Raw genomic sequence first — 22485 nt, forward strand, 5'->3', positions numbered from 1 at the left:
AACTAGTCACAGCCACTCAGGACTCCCAGCCTTGCCCCGAGGGTCCCCTTTCCCAGGGACCCTGCCCCAGCATTCCTGTCCCATGCTGCACCAGCTGTCTGAGGCCTGAAAGTCTCCTCCCCTCTATTAATATCTCAGAAGTCTGTGACTGGCAGCCATGCCCGGAAGGGGCTGGAGTCATGGAGAACAGTAGCCAAGGTGGGAGGACTCCAGGCCTAGCCTCTGCCACATGGAGTTCTGCAGCTTGTTATGTGACCACATCCAACAGGATATAAGCCACTTTAGGAAACAGCCCATTACTCATGCAGTGTTCCCAGAGGCTGGGTGACTGGATGGACACAGGACTGTCAGGTTCACCCTGGTCTGTGGAAGCATATAGCATTGAGCTTACGGGATCACACTAAGTCCAGAAAAGCTGGTGACATGTTTTAAAACTCTAAAACCAGGGGCTACCTCTGCCTGTGACCCAGAGTCCTATGTAGGCCCTGTACTTCTGCCCTATAATTGTCTGTGGCCCACTCCAGCACCACTCTCAGCAATTCCAACTTCAATACCAGTAGCAGGTATGCTATGTCAGACACAGTAAGGAGCATAGCTGGCCCCAAGCCTGAGCTCACTTGTGTCAGACAGAATTGAATAGGCACCACCTCTGGCTGATGGTAGAGTGCCACTTTCCTCATGGAAATGAGAGGTTGAAAGTTTGAAGTAAAGGGCACTTAAACAGAAACACCTTTATTACAAAAAAAAAAAAAAAAAAACCACGAACAAAAATGAAAACAAATTCACATCGTAACAAGCTACAATATGGCAGCAGATTAAAAAAAAATTCCTTTGTACAATGGTGGGAGGGAAGTCCTAATAGGACTTGGAGGTCACGGTTGGGTGGCTTAGGTGCTCAATAGCGGCGGGTGAAGCGGGCATCACTGGGTCTGCTTCCCCGGCTCTGTCCTCCAAAGCCTGCCTGCATCCCTCCACGTGGGATAACATGGCCACGAGAAGCTCCTCCTGGGGCAAAACTGCCTCGCCTAAGGAGAAGCAGAGGACTGTTAGATCCTGAGGTCAAATTAGTCAGTGGTCCCCAATCAACCACTACAGAGCAACACTGCCCCTGCTTGGTTGGCAGTGTGGCACTCACCCTGACATGCCACCACGGTTCATCATGTGACCAGGCCCCGAGTGGCCAGACATGCTCCTCTCACCACCTGCAAGACAAAACACAAGTCCAAGTGGGCAGTTTGGCAAGTATGGAGTCAACAAGACCCACTGGCTGCAGCCAGCTCCACTTCATCACAGCCCTGATCCCCGCTCAGCAGGCAGCCCTGGCTCCCACCCGGTCCTCACCTTGCCACCTCTTATGATCACGCTCCATCATGCCTCCATCAGCCGTGCCCTGCCATGCCCGGTCATCTTCAAGTCGCCGGCCATGCTCCCCCCAGTCACGCCTGCCCCTTGGAAAGAGACACCTCTGACCTATGCTGCCACAGTATGGCCTCTACAGACAGTGAAGCTAGGGGGGCTCAGGTTCCACCAGGCAGGCTGACAGTCATACCACCACCACCACCACGTCTTAGTAGGGACACAAACCTGGGAGGAGGGGGCAGCCCCCGGCCTTCACTCAATCTCTTGTTGGAACCATAGCCCCAGCCATCTCGAGAGTCCCGGCCATGGCGTTCAGGTCCTCCATGGCGTTCAGGGTAATGCTAGACCAGAGAAAGGGGTGAGGTCAGTAGCATCCCTGATTCCTCAGGTGAGAGAACACCTGGTTTCACAGGTAACAACCTAGGTGGCTGGTGTCACAGCGCCCTCCCTCACCAAGGGTCAAGTTTATAGGAGCCCCAGCCTGTGCACAGCACCCTTGCTTCAGGAGAAGACTGAGCACACTGACACCCACACCCATGAACTCGTATGGTGAAAGGCCTCACTCTGTAGCCCAGGCTATCCTTGATGTTCCAGTTATGCCCAGCTCAAATCCTGGACTTGAGACCCTGCTTCAAGGCCAAGGCAGGAAGAGATCTGATACCTAGTGAAGCCCAACGTCCCCGGCTGCTGGGCCATCAACAGTCCTGGGACAATGGAGCTAAGAGCCAGCTCTAGCTCCCTTCCTAGCCTTCTGACCAGACACTGTCACCTGCCTTTTGCAAGTGAACAAACACATGGGGAAAGGGCCACTGCTAATGACCAGCTCCCACAGAGACAAAACAGCTGTGTGGAAAGTTGCAAAACCAGGATGACAACCTGACACCAATGGAGGCCCAGGGATAAGACACCCCTCATGCCAACCTGGGAATGGGAAGCTAAGGGTGTAGGATGGTAACTGAGAGGCAGTAAGGATGGCACTGTGCAGTGAGAACTTGACACAGTGGGTGAGCCCCTATCCTACAGACATGCTAGGTGCCTCTGGTCACCCTCTCTAAGGAGCAATGCAGCATACACAGAGCCGCAACCTCCCTACTGGATAGGGTGTACTGGATAGGGTGTACTGGATAGGGCATGTGGGTTATCACTACTACTTGCCATTGTAGGAAGGCTCAAGAGTAGCATTATGCTCGACTGGCAGTCAATAGACATGGGACCCATTCCACAGCTGAAGCAGCACCCTATGCTCACCTGTCCTTCTCTGTCTCCCATCATCGACCGTGAACCTTCTCTCCTAAAAAAGGTGGTTTCAGTGAGACCCAGATGGGGAGGGTTTGTTTGCATGCACACTGCCCTCCCAACATGGCCATGGGCTCACACCTATCCACAGAATGGTTGGGATAACGGCCTCTGTCTCTGTGGTCAAAGTCGTGAAAGCGGTCCTGGCGGCTGAAGTCTGAGTGGTAACGGTCATCCAGAGCAGCCCGTTTAGCTTCTGGCCAATAGGCATCATCTCGCCTGTGATTGGGTGGGAGGCAGAGGTGTGATCTAGGTGCTCATGAGGCACCCTAGAGCTTGAACAAATCCAGTGTGGCTCCAAGCCCTGACTAAACACTCCCACCTATGCCTCAGTGCCATTGTAGTGCTGAGTGTCTGGTTTTTGGCAAGGCTCCTCCTACCCTGAGCTGGCACGGAGAGAGCATTTCTCACACACTGATAGTCACAGCAGGCCCTGAGTAAGGTCAGTGAGTGTGACACATAGTCTGAATACATGGGGCCTGCCACATTGAGCACAGATCTATTTTGACATAGGGTCTGGTAGCCTGTATCTGACTACTCACCGGCCATCCACTTCATAGGGCCTGCGCACAGCAGGCCGGCGCTCCTGTTCATAGCGCAGCTCCTGCTGACGCCGAAGCTCCTCTCGCTCTCGGTGAATGCGCTCTTGCTCACGCCTCCGCTCCTGTTCCACGTGCATGCGCTCCCGCTCCAGCCGCTCCCGCTCCATGCGTTCACGCTCTAGCCGATGGCGGTGGAATGCCAAGCGCTCACGAGCAATCTCCAGCCTCTCTCGCTCCTCCCGCTCCCACTGGGCCTGCAGCCTCTGCTCCCGCTCACTGCGCTCCCGCTCCCTGTGTGAAGAGGCCCAGGTGAGGAGGACAAGTGAGGCAGAAGTCTCCCTGGGAGGAGCTGAGGGCATGCTAGGGACATTAAGGACAGTATCCCACACAGGTTAAAAACCAGAGGCAATACTTCATAGCAGGTGGGTCCCCAGCACGACAGTTGCTGCCCCCAGTCTGCCCCCTCCTTTCTTCCTTAAATAGGATTGGCATGACAGGTCTGCCATCAACCTGGCAGCCAATCAATGAAGTGGTTTCCTCCAGCACACTGGGAACCCAGTGAGAGGTTTTGAGATTATGTGCCCTAGTGTCCACTTTCAACACACACTCCTTGGAACAAAAGTAATGTTTTAGGAACTGCCTTTTGTCAGCCACACCAGTGCTGTGCCTAGCTGGACAAACTATACTTTCCCTGATCCTCCCTAGGTGAGTGAAGTCCCTTCTGGACAGCCTCACTGTCCCTTGCTGCTCCTGCTAGCTTTCTATGGTCTCTGAGGAGGGCAACCACCTCAGCACAGAGCCCTGGATGTACCTACATCTAACCAACACAGGCACACTCACCTCCGAGACTCTGAGTCTCTGGACTTTCGAGACTCTTTAACTTTGTCAAAGGACACAACAGACCGCTTCTCCCGGCTGGCCGACTTCCGGTCCTGACTTTTGGAGGCCTGGATTAGTAAACAGAAAGAGGATTAAAGCAGGAGGAACAGAGGAGCCTGGCACAGGGACAGTGACTGGCAGGAGGAGGCACTCACAGGAGAACCCAATGACTAAAATCAGTCTTTCTCTCCTTGAGACTGGGTCTTACCATTTAACCGTCAATGAACCATGTGGTCATTCTGCCTCAGCCTATCTTAAAGAGAAGCCTCTGCTGGGCTAATTCAAAACTTTTCCTCTACAAGCCTTCCATCTATACTGAAACTTTCTGGAGATGGTGTCTCACTGCCTATCCTTGGTTGCTGCAGTGTGTGGCAATGCTCCAGTCTTAATTCCTCCATGCAGTGCAACCCTACATGTATGCCCCATTCCTCAGGTAAATAGATGCCTACTGCTGAGACCACCCACCTCGGCCTGGAGCCCACCGAGGTGGAGCTCTGTTCTCACTGTCTAGCTGCTCTTTCCAAGACCAGAGGTAAAAGGCAGCCTCCTTAAGAAGCCAGTACATGGGGGCTGGAGAGATGGCTCAGCGATTAAGAAAGAGCAGTGACAAGCCAGGCAGTGGTGGTGCACACCTTTAATCCCAGCACTTGGGAGGCAGAGGCAGGTGGATTTCTGAGTTCAAAGCCAGCCTGGTCTATAGAGTGAGTTCCAGGACAGGACAGCCACGGCTACACAGAGAAACCCTGTCTCGAAAAACCAAAAAAAAAAAAAAAAAAAAAAAAAAAAAAAAAAGAGCAGTGACTGTTCTTCCAGAGGCCCAATTGAACTCTTCCAGAGTTCAATTCCCAGCAACCACATGGTGGCTCACAACCATCTGTAATAGGATCCGATGCCCTCTTCTGGTGTGTCTGAAGACAGCTACAGTGTACTCATATATTAAATAAATAAATCTTATAAAAGAAAAAAGAAGCCAGTACACATGAAAATGGCTAGAAATCTCCTGGTCACTTAGTAGTGTGCTATGCTTTGAGAACCTCAAAGATACTACAAACATATGCCAACCCTAGCCTGCTTGCTTTCCTCTGTCTCCTGTGGCTCCAAGGAACTTGGCAACCTATAATGCCTATAGTCCTCTAGGGGGGCTTGGCATGTGGGGATGTCTTGGGGAACCCAGACCCACCTACTAAAGTGGTCAGGCCTAAGAGTTCAGAATCCACCCGGGTCTGCAGCTATCCCAACTGTGGGTTTCCAGGAGGCAGGGAAGAGATGTGGCTAAAAGCCGCTATCAAAAAGAGCAAGTAGGCTGGCTCTAGAAGCCATTACACCCCTCTACATTCTAAAACGCAGCAAACTTCCCTGACAGGCCACTGGCCAGGAATCCCTGGAGCAAACAGGATGCTGTAAGTGCTGATACTTACTCTCTCTTTAGACCCAGATGTCTTCACACTGATGACAGGCACACCTTTGGACTTGTCCATTACCACAGTGCGTTCAGTGCCACGACTTCCTGTAAGCAGAGGGAAGAAATGAATTCAGACAGCCACATAAGCAGCACCCGACAGGAGGATGTTGTCATGGCCTACCTGACTTGGTCGTTCTCGAGCGCTCTGAAGGCCCAGGTTTCTGGTCATCTGCATCCTTGCTCTTCTCTGTGTTCCCATCATCTGTCTTCTTGGCATCGTCTTTTCTGTCACCTTTCTCCTCCCTCTTAAGGTTTGCAGATCTAGGATCAAGTGATCCACAAGCCTCAGAGCAAGCCCAGGACATGGGGATGCAGGAGACCCACCAAATGGTACGTGGTAGTGCTCTGCAAGAGTACCTGTCACTGGTGCTGGCCTTCTCCTTCTTGCTGTCCCCATCTCGCCTGTCAGGCACTCTTTTGCCAGTGGGCTCACTTTTGGCCTGCAGGAGAGTCAAAAGCTAGTGCCATCATACACTGGCACCACTGCTGGCACCACTGCAGCGTGAGACCACCTACCTTTTCCACTGAGATCATCTTGCCATGCAGCTCAGTCTTGTGCAAATGGCTAATGCATTTTGTTGCCTCTTCAGCTGTGGACATAGTGACAAAGCCATAACAGCGAGCTCCAGGACTCCGGGCGTTCGTCACAACCTTAGCACCCACCACCTGAAGAAACCAGATCACCTCAGAAACATATATAGGTGCAAACCCAGCAGCCACAGTGTAGTCACCGGAGGGGCTGCCTTTTCTAGGTTCTTGAGGGGGCTTAAAATGGTCAATGCAAGGCTCTGCCATGTTCCCCTAACAAGGTTTAAACTGCTCGTGGAAGCAAAGTCACACTACGGTCTGAATCATGACATGGCCACACATCTACAAACTGGTGAATGCAGAGGATAGTAATACAAATTACTGATGTGACAAGTGGCAGCAGTGAGCCCTCTGTAGCCACCGATGGTCACAACCTGCACCACATTCACTGCACACTAGAACCCTGGCCCTGACAGAGTTCCAAACTGTGTCCAGGACAGAGATTTGTTCAGTGAGATTCTCCCTGCTCACTCTTGGGCACTGGTGGCTCACCTTCCCGTATCTGCTAAACAGGTTCTTCAGATCCGTGGCTCTGGTTGTAGATGAAAGGCCACTAACCCAGAAATTCCTACCACAGCTGCTGCGACCTGTGCAAAGGGAAGTTCCAGTCAGAACCTTAAGGGCCACAGAACGGCCATCCCCAGCATGCTGGGGGCATGTGCCCAGGATCCAGCGGCATGGCCAGGCCAAGGAAACCCTTCCATTGCTAGTGTTGGCCTGGCCACAGAGGACAGTGACACGTATATAACACTGAAAATGAATCTCAGGATCCCCAGCAGCCATGCAGGTATAAACAACTGACCTGACCCCAGCCCAAGATGGCTTCTGCCCATGCAGCAGCCAGGGAAGGGGGGTTGGTATTCTTGCTGCCACCTTCTCAAAGCCCATGCTCACGTGCCTCCCTCCCCACACCCTGCATGGTCCGAACTGCTGGCTTGGGTCCATTACTCCCTAGCCTGCAAACTTTTTTTTTTTTTTTGACAGGGCCTTGCTGGGAAGCTCAGACTAGTCTGGAAGTTGTTACCAATCCCCCTGCCTCTGCCTCTCAAGAGCTGGGAGGAAGAGCCTGAGCCACCACACCCTGCTCAGCAAGTAACTTACTTTAGTACCTGCCAACTGAACCATACTCAGAGAACATGTCAGAATGACCAAAGATTGTGAACACACTCAGGGACCACGGAGTTAAAAGTGGTGCTGGGATTGGACATGTGTGTGTATGGGAAACACCGACCATGATGAACCTGAGACCCACCATACTCCAGGAGACCAGTGTCACCTCAAGGACCTACCCTTCTCTTCTCGGGAAAGCCTTTTTGTATCCGAGTCCTCCTCCACAGAACTAGAGACAAGAGACAGTGTCACTCAAGGAGGCTGCAGCAATTGAAACATCCCAGAGCTCTAAGGACCCGCCAAAGCTGCATACCTACCCGGCAATTAACCTCAAGAAGGACACCCTGACAAACATGTTTTGGATATCTGATCTAACATTAAGATTTCATACCCACAGGAATTAATTAAGTTTCTGCCGGGCTAAAAATAATTAAGAATTAAAAAGCAAACAACTGTGGTAGGTTGAAGGGGGTGGGGGGAAAGGTTACAGAACCAGTGCAAAATAAATAAGAAACTGCCTGAAGGAGCTAGCTGGGCAGTGTGGCTGCCGACTGCAGGCTCTAACAGCTCATGTGTATCCTAGTGACAATGAAAGGAGATAGCGTCTGGTCTAGGACTGAGAATCAACAAACCTCATTTTCTGATCAGCGCCCTCACTGGCTGAGGACTCTTTAGGAGGCGCAGGGACGTCATTACAAGCGTCAAAAGCAAACTTCTTCACGTCGTCTTTGCTATCTTGGGGCTCAGGGCTCAGGGCTGCCGTGGGCGCTCGCACCAGCTCCTGGCTGGTGGCCTCCGGGAGCTGGGCAGCCGTGCTACTCTGTTCAACTGGCTCCTCTAGCCCTACAGGCTCGCGGTCCATCCCAGTGCCTCCGCCAGGCGCATCTGCTGGCTCCCTTTTCACTACTGCTAACGGGGCATCTGCCTCGCTCCACTGACACCGAGTGCTTGGAGACTCAGACTTGCTGCTGCTGGCCAAAGCTAAATCTCCCTCCTCCTCCTGCTCCTCTTCCTGCTCTTCTTCCTCCTCTTCCTCTTCCTCTTCCGGGTGGCCGCAGCTCTCAAATAGGTCCTCTTCTTCCGCCAGCTTCCTGTCTGGCCCCACGCTACTCGTGGCCTGGGCAAAGGGCTGCTCCAGCTCCGAACCTTCTTCTTTTACTGGCTCAGATTTACAAGTTTCCCCCAAAATGTCGAGTATTTTCTCATTTTCTACGGATTTAACAGGAATAGAATGGCACAAGGTTTAATCACCAGGGAAATAAAGCAATCACAACTGCGGCTCGGGCGCTGCGGCCCTGCTCACACCGACAGAACTGCTGGCTACACAGAGATTGGAAAACCCGCTACACAGCGCCTGCACCCTACCTGCGCCCACGGCCATGGCGCCCCCAGCCTGAACTAAGGGCAGAGGCAAGCATCCCGGAGACTTCACCCCACAACCTTCTGAGTCTTGAGTCTTCGTTCTGTGTACTGTGACAATGTATGAATCAACTCTTCTCAATTCAGCTTGAGTCCAAGTGCGTAACTGAGTGCCTGGCCTTCATGCATCACTAATTGCCTGATGCTTTGCCTTCCTTACAGAGCAGTTAACGTGCGGAGCGCCGGGTCTTCTGGCATGTGAAGTTGGGCAGCCCAGAGGGACAGTGTTTGTTTGCGATTCTCTCTCAGAAGTGCACTCCTCTTCGGGGGTATCCAATCATGTCATGTTCATGTGGCATTCCCTATGCTACCTGCACTGCCTGTACCAACACCACATGGTGACATGCTACCGGTATCACAAGATCTGCTGGCAGCACAGAGCACACGATTCTGTTTAAAGGCAGGAGACCGAAGTCTTCACCATGTGGGCAGGATGCCGCACGATTGCTGGCCATATACACAGATCTTGTGATACAGCTGGGTTTCCAATCTCTATGTCCTGGTGTGCTCTGGACTGTAAGCTCTAGAGCAGTGCATGCTAGAGTGCGGCCACTGGTTAGCAAGAGCCTCCCCACTGTGGGTGGAACCCACTGCTGAGCCCTGCATTGACAGTACCTGGCTCCAAAGATGCCTCTTCCATCTCCTGCAACAGAAAGCACAAGTAAGATACTGCCCCAAGGCTCAGCCCCACTCCATCACCAACTTTCATGGAAAGTAAAGGAGGCTGGCCACAAACTAGGATTTCAGGAGACAACCTGGACCCAGAGAGGAGGCCCTGCTTGATCAAGGCAAGCTGCCCCAATGGCCTCAGCCTTTCTCAACTCCATGCCTGTTGCTGACCTTGTTTCAGGGCACCCAGCAGTCCCCCTGTCTTCCCAATGTAGTTCCCTCAGGACTGAACTTGATATCAGGAGCATGGCTCACATATATTTCCATGTATGTCTAACTGCCTGGCACAAAGCCCTTGACACTTTTTTCACCTGCAAAAGCCTTGAGCTGACTTTTTAAAAATATAGGGCCAAATAGAAATGGGTAATCACAGTTCTACCCCAGCACTCCCAACCTCCCTCAGCAATGACTCAGATTCTCCCAGGAGTCCTGTCTTCCCAGCTGGGCTCTGCCTTGCCTAACTGTCTTTTTCAGGACCAGTGTGAGCCACACTGCTTGGCTCCACACTACAAAGCAGACTTCCCACACCCTTTAGGCTGCAAGCAGAGTTTGGGCTTCTCTATACTGGCCACTCAGATTCTGTCCGCTGTCCTCTAAGAACCACACACTCGAGGTACAAAGAGACACTTGAACTCTGAATGACTGTCAAGGACATGAACCCCTATACTCCAGGCATGAATACAGGTGTTTTTCAAAGAGGCCAGTGGATGACAGCCCAGAGTGAAGCAGGATGGCCAGTATGTGTGAGGCAGGGTCTGTGAGTGGGTTTGAACCCCACGTCAGTGCCTTGTATGCTCTTAAGTAGGGAGGCTGCCTTTGATGGCACTCCTTCAGTTCTATTCTCTGGTGTTCAGGTCCCTACTGGAGACTGCAGGTCCAAACTGAATGCCTTGGGAGGCTGAGGGCTTGGCTGATTCCCCAACACGACCCACCTGCTCTAAAAACTAAACTCTAGAACTGGAAAAGGAGCTACGTGGCAGAGTGAGACTTGAGGGGATGTGCTATAGTGTTTCACTTTAACACACGAGCCTGTGACAAAAATGTACTAAGACAAGCAGACACAGCTGTTCCTTTCCGACACATAGGCTCCAAGTGGTGGACACCTCCATGAAATAGACAGTGGTTTGCCTAGAAGCCCTCTGCTCAAGTGGCCCAGAGGACAGACAGAAAACTATATACCAATACTCTCTTTCTCACAGCATTTCCTAGGAGGCCCAAGGCCCACACAGACCATCTCACTCCTTAGTGCTCACCTTGTTTTTTCTCCTGTTTTGAGTCAGGGTCTCACTATATAGCCCTCGCTGGCCTGGAAGCCACTAGACAGACCAGGGTGGCTTTGAACTCACAGAGATCTGCTGCCTCTGCCTCCTGAGTACTAGAATTAAAGGTGTGCATCACCACACCTGGCTGGTTCTGATGTTTAGTATTTGCACTGATGGTCACCAAACATAACCAATCATCGTTATCTGGGAAACCTGGACAGTATCTGTGGAGCTGTCCACTCCTCCTATCATGTGCCACTTCCAGGGTGACCCTATCCCAATGTCCTTCTCTAACAATGAACTTATAGACCAGATGACCCCACCCAAAATGCACAAAGCTTGGCCCTACAAGTATACATCTCTAGGCAAGTGAGATGGTAGGCAGTCCCCACAGCTTCTGAAAACCAAGCAGGTCTTCAGGCTGCTACAAAGCCCCAACATTTGGCCCTATACCCAACCACAACTCATAGCATCAAACTAACATCCCACAACTGTGGAGGAGAACCAAAAAGGAAAGGCCTACATCGGAACCAGTGTGCATTCTGCACTGCTGGGATGGGTCACAGGCCTCACCCTCGGCAGCCAGGGAGCTGCACTGGGCTTTCAACCTCTTCCAAGCAGGTCCTCAGGAAAGACATTCTGCTCACAGCCAGAGTGCAGTGTGTGCTTCCAGCTCTGCTAAGGGCAGACTAGAAGACAACTGAGACTGCAGTAGTGTCATACACAGCCTCTAGCACTTGTTGTCTAGGTAGGTGACTTTAGTTGGTAAAGCTGCCAAGCAACAGGAGGTGTCTGAGAACCTAGGGCTACACTGAGGGTACAATTGAGACATGTGACAATTTACCTGCAGCATGGTGAAGTCAGATGATGATGTATCTACATTGTTAACAGCGTCCTTGTCATCTATCTGTGGAAAGGGAGAGCAGTTTAAATGTAATAGGTGAGGGGACAGTTCCCATCACTTAGAGTGCTGCCCCACTGTGGTGAGGTGGAAGACACCACCTGACAGGATTCTCCAGGTAACCAGAATAGTAGGCTTGTGGCCAATCTTCCAGAAATGGCTTTTAGAACTGGGCTGCAGAATGAAGCCTGGTGCCTCACATCTGCCTGAGTCTGGGTACTGTGAAGCCAGGCCTGCTGTTCCTAGACACCAAGTACCCAGACTCCTATGGCCCAATGGTGTGTGTGTGTGTATGTATGTATGTATGTATGTGTATACACACACACACACACGTGTATATATATTATAATCTATATACATACACATATATAGATTACAACATATACGTTGTAAAAAAATAATATATATATACATATACACACACTCATACATATTACAACCACTGAAGACCAATCCCCAACTCTTTCTTCCCTAGAGCCAACTGTCTCCCATCATGAAAGCCACACACAGCAAAGAGCACCCCAGCTGCTCTTTGTTCCCTCATGACACTGCCTTCATTGCTATGGATGCTGGGTTTGCTCTGTGACTATGCAGTCATTGCACTTGCTGTGACAGGCATGGCTACCACTCTAGGTCAGGTAACTGGCTTGGTTGTAAGAGATGGCTGGTCTTAGTTGTAACACTGACCTCTGGCCCTGCTGAACAATAGTAAGAGGCAACAACACAATTTGCTTGTAAACTTCACTCAGACACAGGCACATGAAAGGCCATGGCAGCAACCATTCACCTGTCAGACCTAGAGTTTGGGACCAAAGCTTAGAGGAATTGAGGGTCAGCTAAAGATCACAGTGCATTGGCACTGACACACTTTACCCTGATGCTCCCCTACCCTTCCATTCTCTTCACATTGCAATTAGCTCCGACCAGCCAATTGGCATTTTCCTAAACCCTGGCCTCTGTGTTACTTTCCAACAAGGAGCCCACCACTTGGGACGTACCTTTTAGAAACAGATTATGACACCTTGTTTGTATCTTAACAGTGCAAAACCCTTCCCTCAAAGCCAGTGTGCTGCCCACAGGCATAGGCTCTCAGTCAATTCTCATGGCAGGGGACAAATGCTCACTGTAGGAGATCTGAGGTTTTGTTGGAATACCAGAGGCTTTTGGTCACCAAAAGTCCAGGTTTGACAGGCCAAAAAGATGCCCCTGGGTCCTCAATGCCCACTCTCCTTTCTCTAGGCAGACATCAACCCTGTAACCATAAAATCCTTCAGCACATATTGCCTCGAGGCCTGGGAGCTTGAACTTGTACCCTGCAGCAAGTGCCTGAACTCTCACTTACCAGAGCCACACATTACCTAGGGATATAACACAGTGCTCAGAAGGCCAGTCTAAACCACTCTAATCTGGTCTCATACATGTCTAAACCATTCTAACCATTGCTCTGGTCTCATACATGTCTAAACCACTCTAACCTGGTCTCATACATGTCTAAACCACTCTAACCATTGCTCTGGTCTCATACATGTCTAAACCACTCTAACCATTGCTCTGGTCTCATACATGTCTAAACCACTCTAACCATTGCTCTGGTCTCACACATGACTTGCATGGAGAGGCTGCATCGATGTTGAACAGCTAGAGGCAGCAGCCAGCTGAGCAGAGTGGTTGCTCCAGTTGGCTGTACTCACACACCATACATAAATCAGGCTCCCCTAAGGGACAATGACCAGCAGCAGCTGTCCCTGTTACTCTGCTCTGTCATGAACTTTGCACCAGGCCACCCAGTGCTCCACCCAGCACCAGCTGCTTACAGCATGCTCCTGCAGCTGTTCTGGGAGCCCTTTCAAATCGCCTTCTACCAGTTCAGTGCTGTCTGCTAGGCCCTCAGGGAGTGTGGCCTCCTCCTCTTCCTCCACACAGTCTGCCACACTGCCATTGTCAATGTCAGCCTCATCCAGCACACTGATGTCCATCATATCCATGTCTTGCAGGTTCTCCAGGCTGGTCTCCACATCCTCCTGCAATACAGAGGACACTGTAATGGCACACCGCCATCATGGCTCTCCCTCTCCTCATCCACTAAAAAGTTGATGCATACCTGTCCATCCCCAGAATTCTCTTCGAGCCCGTTGTCCTCCACACCCTCGTCTTCTGGTTTCCTCCCTGAAGAGACAGCATGTAGGCATGAGGCCAATAGTCTGTGTTGTGCAAGCAGGTGCCTGAACTTTTGTAGGTCCCAAGCTCTGCAGTTCACTGCACAGACCTGGCCTCTCATCCTAGCCAGGTCTCAATGCACTGTGTTTGGGATGCTTAGCGTCAACTTGACAGAATGGAGAATCACCTGGGAGATGGGCCACAGGCAAGCAAAAGATGCACACATTGGGCCAGCAAGGGGGCTCAGCAGGGAAAAGGCACATGTTGCCAAAATTAACCTGAATTCAATCTACAGAACTCATATGGTGGAACAAAACACCTAGCTTCAGTAAGTGCACTTCTGACTACACACACACACACACACACACGAGTAAAGTACATGGAACAGAGATTGAAAAGCTGGCTCAGTAGTTAAGAGCATGGGCTACTACTCTTCTTTGTATTCAGGTTCAATTCTAGGATACAACAGAAGAGTTCACCATGCCTGTCTCTTGTGGTGTTGAGCACGCACGGGTTCCACACTTGAGGGTGTGTGGGCACAAAACATATTTTGAAACAGTGTGTTATCCTACATCAAAGCCCACATGACTCAGGGTGTAGGAAAACATGTAAGCAGGCCATCACATGGGCAGGCTACCCTCACAGGTCTTTTCTCCTCAGGGAGAGCAATGACCTGTCTTCAAGCAGTATCCAATGTCTCTCTGTGCTGGGGATGCTCTACCATAGAGCTGCACTGTACTCCTGGACTCAGATTAGATTAGTCTGAAAAACTGGTCTCCCACAGAACTGAAGTAAGGTTGTATGTTGTCCCAGTTACCTACCTTAAGCTTGCAGTAATCCTCCTGCCTGTGCTTCCCAAGTGCTGGTCATGGGAATGAGCCAGGAAACCTAGCTGGAACCTCATTTCACTGCTCATGAACATCAGACCCTAGGATCTTGTGCACCTGTTCTTTTACTCCACCCTGTAATGGATACACTCACTCACCAGCTCTGACAAGCCTGGCCAAGTGGGATTTTGTTATTGTAGCTCTTCCCTCCAAAGAGTGAGCACCATTTTTTCCTTCTCACTATGGAGCAGTATGGAATGTTCTTATAGCTATGGTACTTGGCATGATCTCCATTACAGTTAAGTTCTGTGGGGCTGCTGAATTTCTTAACTTCTTTATTAAGTTTTGTATGTGTGTATGAAATGTGCGGAAGGGTGGAAGCCAGAGTGTCCAGCTCTCTATAAAGGCCTACACAGTGTGTTCTAGGCCAACCAAAACTATATATAACATGCATCTCCAATAAATAAAACTAAAACATGAAAACCACTCTCAGCTATTTTTCCAATATGCTAAAGCATTGTAACCAAATGCTGATGAAGGAAGAGCTGGCTTTGGCTGCAGAAGGACCATCTCACCTGGGAAGCACAGCAGAAGAGGAGGTACAGTAGACATGGGGAAGGGGCAGGCAGCTGAGCTGGTGGGTGGGTAGATGGTGGTAATGACCACAGACAAATGGACAGATAGATAGACTCAAATCTCAAAGTTCTCTGCAGTAACAAACTGCTTCCAGCAAGGCCATACCTCCTCAACCTCCCCAAATAGTAGAAGGAACTAGGGGCTAAGTGCTCAAATGCCTGAACCTGTGGGGACATTCTGATTCAAACCACTGGAGAAGCCATACTGATACTTGATATTTTTTTCTAAGCATGAAACTAACCATAAACACAACCAACCCTCAAAGCAGAGGTCAGGGTGAGGCCATGCCCAGGACATTTGGCCTTTTGTCCCCAAACATGTTACCCCACCACTCCCATCAGAGACAGAGAAGGATACACTAAGTGCTGGGATTAAAGGCTAGTACAGTCTTATCCACCTTCAGCCAGAGGGGTTCACCCTGACATTCTAAGATTCTGCAAAGCCTACCATGGAGAAGCACTGAGATAACCTGAGACAGACCTTTCTAGAATTTCAAACCACTGAGTTTAATTCATGAAGCAAGGTAACATTTCTTGCCAAAAATCTTGATCAAAACCCAACTTGAGAACTCAGTGACACTTACACAATAACCTGTGTGGCAAAAAACTGAGGGAGGAAGCAAAGAACAGACCCTTGCCCTCTGCTGGGCTACAGCCACACAAATGTAACATACTCTCAAACTGCAAATCAGCCCTAAGAGTTTGTGGCTCTAGTGCTACATTGGTGAGATTCTAGAATGAGCAGAGCCAACAGCTCCAGAAGGCGGTCAGCACCCTGTATTCTCGAGGGTGACAAGGAGGTGAGATCTTCCTAAAATGGTGTTTCCCCCCCCCCCTCCTCACACCCTCACACAATATGCAGAATTAAACCACATACATTAAACCATCTACATCACCCACTGACAAGGCTGGGGCCTTCCTAGTTTACATAACTCCTATCAATCACAGTGCAATCCCTGACAGCATGGCCACTGCAATTAGCACATACACACAACACAGCCCACAAACCCAGCCATAACAGCTTGGGCCAACCATAGATCACCCACACCCTCACAACTCATCACAAACAACCAAAGGCAGGCAAAGGTGGGAAAGAATGCAGTACACAGGTGGCCAGAGCTCATAGGCCAACAGACCAGGACTTCAGGGTCAATCTGGACCACACTACTAGGTGAAGGCCAGCCTGGGCTACAGCAGGACCCAGGTTAGTATTTACTTTGAAGTACCAAAGTTTTCTCTTTTTGTGAGTTTCAAAAGAATAGCTATTCATTTGCTAGATGTGACAGTAAGCACTGCCATCCTCTGGCCTCTGTAGCACCTATAGTACATTTGCACATACTCCCCAATATACACATAATAAAAAAACAAAATCTTAGCCAGACGGTGGTGGTGCACACCTGTAACCCCAGCACTGAGGAGGTAGGCAGATCTCTGAGTTGGAGGTCAGCCTGGTTTACATAGTGAATTTAGGACAGTCAGGATTATATAGTCAAACCTTGTCTCAAAGACAGGTTCAGTTAATTCATCCATAGCATTGGGTAAAGTTTTCATTTCTACTGATGCTTACATGTCTGCCACAGGTGCACTAATGCTCACTGAGCCAGATTAGGCATCAGGTCCTAGGCCCTGGACTCACAGGTAGCTGTAGGGCACCTGGTGTGAGTGCTGGGCACCAGAGTCAGGTCCACTGCAAGAGCACATGTGTTCTTAAGCACTGAGCCAGTTCTCCAGCCCCTTGGTGATTTTGGTTTTTTGAGAGTGATGTTCAAACTGGCCTCAAATTTGTGACAACCCCCCTGCCTGTACCTTCAGTGAACCTCTTGTTTTGGTGCAGTGTTGGAGCCAAGCCCCAGTGCCTTGGAAATGTTAGGCAAATGCTGTCCACTGTGCCACAAAGCCAGCTGAGGAGAGATAGTCTGAGGGAAATAGAAACAGTAAGGATTTTGCAGAACAAGACCATGTTGTGTAGAGTGCACATGTGTATGTGGCGTGTGTGCCCGAGAGGTAGGACAGCAGGTGTCCTCTATCGCTTTCCAGCCACTCCCTCCCCCCCTTTTTTTTGGTTTTTAGAGACAGGGTTTCTCTGTATAGCCCTGGCTGTCCTGGAACTAACTCTGTAGACCAGGCTGTCCTCGAACTCAGAAATCCACCTGCCTCTGCCTCCCGACTGCTGGGATTAAAGGCATGCGCCACCACTGCCCAGCTCTCCAGCCACTCCCTTAAGACAGGGTCTCCCACTCACTCTGCAGCTAGGTTGGCTCACCCTGTCTCCACCCCCAATCACAAGTGTTACAGGTACATGCAGCCATAGCTGGCTTGTGAGTGGGCACTGAGAACTCTAACTCACCCCCAGACTTATGCAGCAGCACTGTCATGCATTGTGCCATTGCCCCAGGCCATGACCAGTTGTTTTCTTTGTTTTGAGAGAAGGTCTCACTACGGAGTTCTGGGTCTGAAACCTGCTATGTATACAGGCTGACCCTGACCTCAAGAGAGATCCTCTTGCCTCTGTGCCACCATGTCTACCAATGTCTTTTTTATTTTCAGATTTTAAGGAAAGCACATATATCTATTTCCAAGTGACTCTACTGTGTCAGCTCCCACTAAGAAGGAATATCAACTTTACACTTAAACTCATGCATCTAGTAAAACATCAGAACAAGCATTTGTTTTACTAAGGCAGAAAGCAAGAAGGATAGAAGACCCAACCCTAGGGCACTTCCAACCAAGGCTGTCTTAATCATTTCCCATCGGTGGCCCAAAGCAGTGCATTAGGCCACACAGTTCAGTGGACCTCCCTTCAGCACAGGCCCACATGGGTAGCATGGCTACTACTGTGCCACCCCACAGCTAGCAGCTCAGCCTCACAACGACCAAGGTATCATCCTCAAGAGCCTCAACCCTTCCAATTCTGTTTAGTTCCTAGAATTGGAGTTCCAGAAAGATGACAAGTCAGTGCCAAGGACAGACAGCAAGATGTAGTAGGTGACTGGGTGCCCACTGGCTGGAGACAGCAGTTGTGAACAGAGGCGGGGCAAAGGTGGTTGAGTGGGGGCTGTCAGATGGGGAGGCCTGCTGCATGGTTTTAAGTGGACTACATCTGTGCTCTGTTAGTACACGGGCCTTATTTTCTGACAGACAAGGTAATGAGAGGCTATGTGAAGCTGGAAGAACATACCCAAATCCATCTTCACTATATGCTCTGATCCTGTGTGACAGAGGGACAGCAGACTCTGCACCCATAGGGTACCTAGGGCACTGACACAGTGGTTTAGGGACTCCTTACCTTTGCTGGGCCTCTTAGGCATCTTCTTGTTGCCTTCTGAGGTGACTTCAATTTCATCAGGATTCCCACCTTCGTCTTCAATGGCCTGGAGGGACAGCAGAAGAAAGGCTGACCAATAAAACCACAGGTAGCAGAGACAGGAAGCACATCTAAGCCTGCAGTTTGAACAGCCTGTTCAACACAGGGAGTGCCCAGCTCCAAGCCAATCACAAAGGACACCTGGTACAATGCCCAGGCTGGTTCTCAGGGCATTGAAACTCAGCTGCTGCTACCTGCCACCTTAACCCTACAAACAGCAGTCCTGCTTCTCATGGAAGGAAGACTGGCACAGCAGGGCCCTTGCATTATCACCTAATGGGTTTTCTAGGATAATACAGCTCTACATTGTTTTTTCTCATTTTCTTTTCCCTAGCTCCTCGACAGACAAAGGCTTTCTCTCTGAATGTGAGACTAGGCTGGCAGCCAGCAAGGTCCTGGGGCCATAGTCACATGTAGCTAAGCCCAGCTTTCTATAGGGATCCTAGGAATTTGAACCTCAGGTTCTCATGCTTGTATTGTAAAGGCTCTTTCTCTTGGCCCTTAATGATAGCAGTCAGCATTGCTGGAAGACTATCCTGAGGACTCCTTGAGTCGTGGATGCAACTGCTCAGAACTTCGGACTCCTCCACCTCTTGTGTCCCTGAGGAAAGAAACTCCAGCTTCCTTGGCTTAACCCAGTAACTAAGGAGGGGGAGGGGAACAGGGGACAAGGCTTGGACCTTGCTGTCCCCTTCTGGGACTTGTAGTGGAAGGACCCCATAGAAGTCCCATTTCACACTCAAGAATGTCATTTGTTCATCAGTGGCCAACTCAGCAAGGGCCTCTCTGTCTCACACAGCCCTGTCAACAGTACCCCCCAAAGGAGTGAAATGAGACACCTTCTAGCAGCATGCCTCTCACCCTGGGGATGTTTCAAAGTTGACTGTCCCCAGAGAGAAGGTATCAGCAGTGCCCTCAGAACTCCAAGCTCCGGCAACTCTTCCAGATCCCCAAGGGCTTCCTGTGGCACTCCATTAGGGGACCACAGACAAACCCGGAAGAGCCCTGTCCTCTCTCCTCTGGGGTTAGTCAGCTTTCAAACAACTCCAGGTAAGCTGTAGAAAGGTATCTCATTTTACCCCTTGGGGCTAAATGACAGAGCTGTCCCTCCCAGGCTACCTCAGTAAACCCCCTCTAACAGCTGCTCCTCCACACCACCTCCCTCTTTAAAAATCCAACCCCGAGATGGTCACAACAAGCAGGCAGAGGGACAGTACTGCAGACTTACCCTCTGATCTGACAAACATACAGGGGTGTGAGTGGAGACAAGCACAGACCAGGGTCTCTCTGCAACCCTCAAGAGGACAATGAGAACAGCACCCTAAAGTCAACCCTCAACTTCTAGTCTTGAGAGAGCTTGGTAGTGCCAAGGCTGCACAGCGCCTCACCAGCAGGCCGAGCATCACCCTGGCCACCCCCTTTCACACCCTGTATGTTCTGTAGGTGACACCAGTGTAGGGAGCTTCTTGCCCATTCCAATAGAGATGTAGTGTCCATTAAAAAACAAGCTGGGCAGTGATGGCGCACACCTTTAATCCCAGTATTCGAGAGGCAGACAGATTTCTGAGTTCAAGGCCAGCCTGGTCTACAGAGTGAGTTCCAGGACAGCCAGGGCTACACAGAGAAACCCTGTCTTGAAAAACCAAACCAAAACCAAAACAAAACCAAACAAAACAAAAAAACCCAAAATGCCACCAAACCAAACCAAACCAAACCAACTGAAAAGAGTGGCCTGACGTTCAGTAGGTAGTGTGCCCGCCCTGGCCTCTAACTCCCACACCTCATCTCACAAGCAAGTATGTTATGTGCCCAAATAAACACTGTACATGTTCACAGTACATGAGAGGTCAGAAGACAACCTCAGCTATCTCTTAGGTACCATCCACCTTGTCTTACAGACTTGACTAGTCAGGCAGTGAGCCTCAGGGATCGTCCTGTGTCTGTGAGCACTGGGATTGCAGCTGGCACCCCACCTGGCCTTTACTGTTGGTGCTGGGCACAGAGCTCAGGCCTTCACATTACTGCCCTCTCTGCTTGTCTCATTGTCTTCTCTCAAAAGCAACTGGTGACTGATGGCTCTAGGAGGGTTAAATCTCCAGCTCCTTGTGCAAGGGAATGACTGGGCAGATGACAATGTCTGAAAGCTAGAGGGGACAGCTTTTCAAGTGTAACACACACAAAGTATGCTTTCTAAGGTGGAGTAACCAACTACAAAAGCCAAAAGGGGGCCCTGCAGAGACTGAGCTTGTTTATCTGGACTAGGCTGCAAGCCAAGCAATGCCTACCCTACCCTGAAGGCGAGCTACTACTCTTGATCTGAGGACACTCAGAAGAGGTTAAAGGTCTTCCTGACAGAGAATCTAGGCCACAAAGGAAGGTAATAGAAATGAGCCTCTTTCTCAGGGGGCTCAGCTGGAGGCTGGAACTAAATCCTCTGACCCCCACCTGACCACACAGAATGGAGTGTTATAGCAGTTGTGTGACAGATGGTTCTAAGGGCCTCTGCAATGTTGGGCAAGCACGTTACCACTGTTCTACGTGTCCAACCCCCCCCCCCTTTTTTTTAACAGAGACAAAAACAAAAACCTACTATGTTTTACAGAAAGGCTTTCACACATCCCAAGATGGCCTCAAACTTAGGATCCTTCGACCTCCACCACTCCCAGCCTTAGGAAGTATTTGGGATAAAACTTAGGGTTTTGTGTATGCAAGGCAAGCACAATATCAAATGAGTAGCACACTACCAAATGAGTAGCTCTTGGAGCCTACTTTAAACTTTGAAACAGGCTTAGCTAGTCCTGAACTCTACTATTCAGGTTGGTTTGGAACTCCTCTACAGCCCAGGTTGGCCTTGAACTCACATCTGACTTACCTTTATCAACAGAAAAAAACGTTCTTTCCTTCCATCTCGTATCTTCCCCTAGCTTAGTTCTAGCAAAGAATTAGAAACAATTTATTTTTCCGCTTTTTTTTTTTTTTTGTCTCCCTGGGCTACCTACATCCTCGGCTGTCTGAGAACTCTTAAGAGTTTCTCATGTTTCATCTCCGCCGCCCCTGCCCCCAATGTCACTGTGTCTTCCCAGATTTAGGAAAGAAAGAAAGAAGAAAGAAAACAAAAACCACCTGTTCTGCCTCGGGGGCCGAAAAGGGACTTGGGATCGAATCCCGCCACAAGTTGACCCCTCTGGATGACCTTGGCCGAGTCCCCTTCATCCCCCCTTTGGGGTTGGGACTAAGCAGTTCAGGGAACGCGGTGTCATCGATCCCCCGAACCCGTTCGTGGTGTTACTTCCTTCTGGTCGCATCGCTGGGGCGTCGGGATTCGAACCCTCGCACCCGGCGCCCGCGGAGCCCCAGTATTAGCATGCAGCGCGAAGGCCGCTCTAGGCCCGGCGGTGGGTGTCGCCATGACGACCATGGGGTCCCCCCGCGAACCTCACCTTCTTCAGCCGCTCCATCAGCACGCTCTTGTTGCCGCTCGAGTCGAGGTTCCGCTTCTTCAGCTCCGCCCGCAGGTCGATCACCCGCAGGTCGCTGAGCCGCCGCGTCCCGGTCTCTGACGCCGCGGAGCTCACGGCCGCCGCGCCCGCCGCACTCGCGTCTCCTAAACCCGACAGAGTCTCCGCCATTCCAGGGACCCTGGTTCCGTCGCCCACTTCACACAGAACCGGGTCAGTGGGTTTGCGTGAGTGTGTTTTGTTTGGATTTGTTATTATTATTATTTTTTTGAATCTCGGCCCTCTTACCACAAAATGGCGCCGTCTGAGAGAGAACCGCTTCAGCCTCCCCGGAGGCGCACCTCGACACTGCGCAGGCGCCGCCGGCGCGAGCCCTACGCTCTCAGACGCCTTTACCCAAGCGCCGTGTGCGCGGCGGCAGAGACGACGTAGGCGCGCCTCGCCGGCTCGCGCTTGGCCGCGGACCAAGACGCATGCGTGTTACAGGTCATGCGTCTGCGCATTGAGGTGAGAGCGTCAGGTCACTGTCGGAGCGCCGGCCGTAGAGAGGTGGCGTG

The 22485-nt window shown here is 50.7% G+C and overlaps 1 protein-coding gene across 4 annotated transcripts; it reads right to left on the reverse strand.

Annotated features, from left to right (window-relative positions):
- Positions 1 to 727: 727 nt before the first annotated feature.
- LOC110312624 (scaffold attachment factor B1) lies at positions 728 to 22326 on the reverse strand. Of its 4 annotated transcripts, none has more exons than XM_021186379.3 (21): positions 21911 to 22324; positions 18393 to 18477; positions 13589 to 13653; positions 13302 to 13508; positions 11431 to 11493; positions 9271 to 9298; positions 7869 to 8445; positions 7416 to 7465; positions 6619 to 6713; positions 6055 to 6204; positions 5896 to 5978; positions 5660 to 5799; positions 5495 to 5583; positions 4038 to 4144; positions 3198 to 3488; positions 2737 to 2874; positions 2608 to 2650; positions 1585 to 1700; positions 1342 to 1448; positions 1136 to 1202; positions 729 to 1025 (listed from the first exon to the last, which is right to left on the reverse strand). In XM_021186379.3, the coding sequence occupies exons 1-21, from the start codon at positions 22097 to 22099 to the stop codon at positions 896 to 898; spliced, it is 2820 nt and encodes a 939-aa protein (XP_021042038.1). In that variant the 5' UTR covers positions 22100 to 22324; the 3' UTR covers positions 729 to 895. The 4 variants fall into 4 exon arrangements, with proteins under 4 accessions (XP_021042036.1, XP_021042038.1, XP_021042037.1 ...); XM_021186380.3 differs by having other exon boundaries at positions 730 to 1025; positions 1342 to 1442; positions 21911 to 22323; XM_021186377.3 differs by having other exon boundaries at positions 728 to 1025; positions 5660 to 5978; positions 21911 to 22326.
- Positions 22327 to 22485: the final 159 nt, after the last annotated feature.

This window comes from Mus caroli, unplaced genomic scaffold (assembly GCF_978045245.1).
Source record: "Mus caroli unplaced genomic scaffold, Mus_caroli_1 scaffold_18, whole genome shotgun sequence".
In the NCBI taxonomy this organism is placed as follows: Eukaryota; Metazoa; Chordata; class Mammalia; order Rodentia; family Muridae; genus Mus; species Mus caroli.

What these genes read in the sequence shown, in the direction of transcription:
- LOC110312624 (XM_021186377.3), bottom strand. Translation starts at nt 22,099, where the DNA reads ATGGCGGAGACTCTGTCGGGTTTAGGAGACGCGAGTGCGGCGGGCGCG. An exon ending in GCCTAAGAGGCCCAGCAAAG is followed by an intron (nt 13,654 to 18,392) that starts GTAAGGAGTCCC and finishes CTGTCTCTTCAG; the next exon opens with GGAGGAAACCAGAAGACGAG. An exon ending in CATCTGGGTCTAAAGAGAGA is followed by an intron (nt 4,145 to 5,494) that starts GTAAGTATCAGC and finishes TTACTAATCCAG; the next exon opens with GCCTCCAAAAGTCAGGACCG.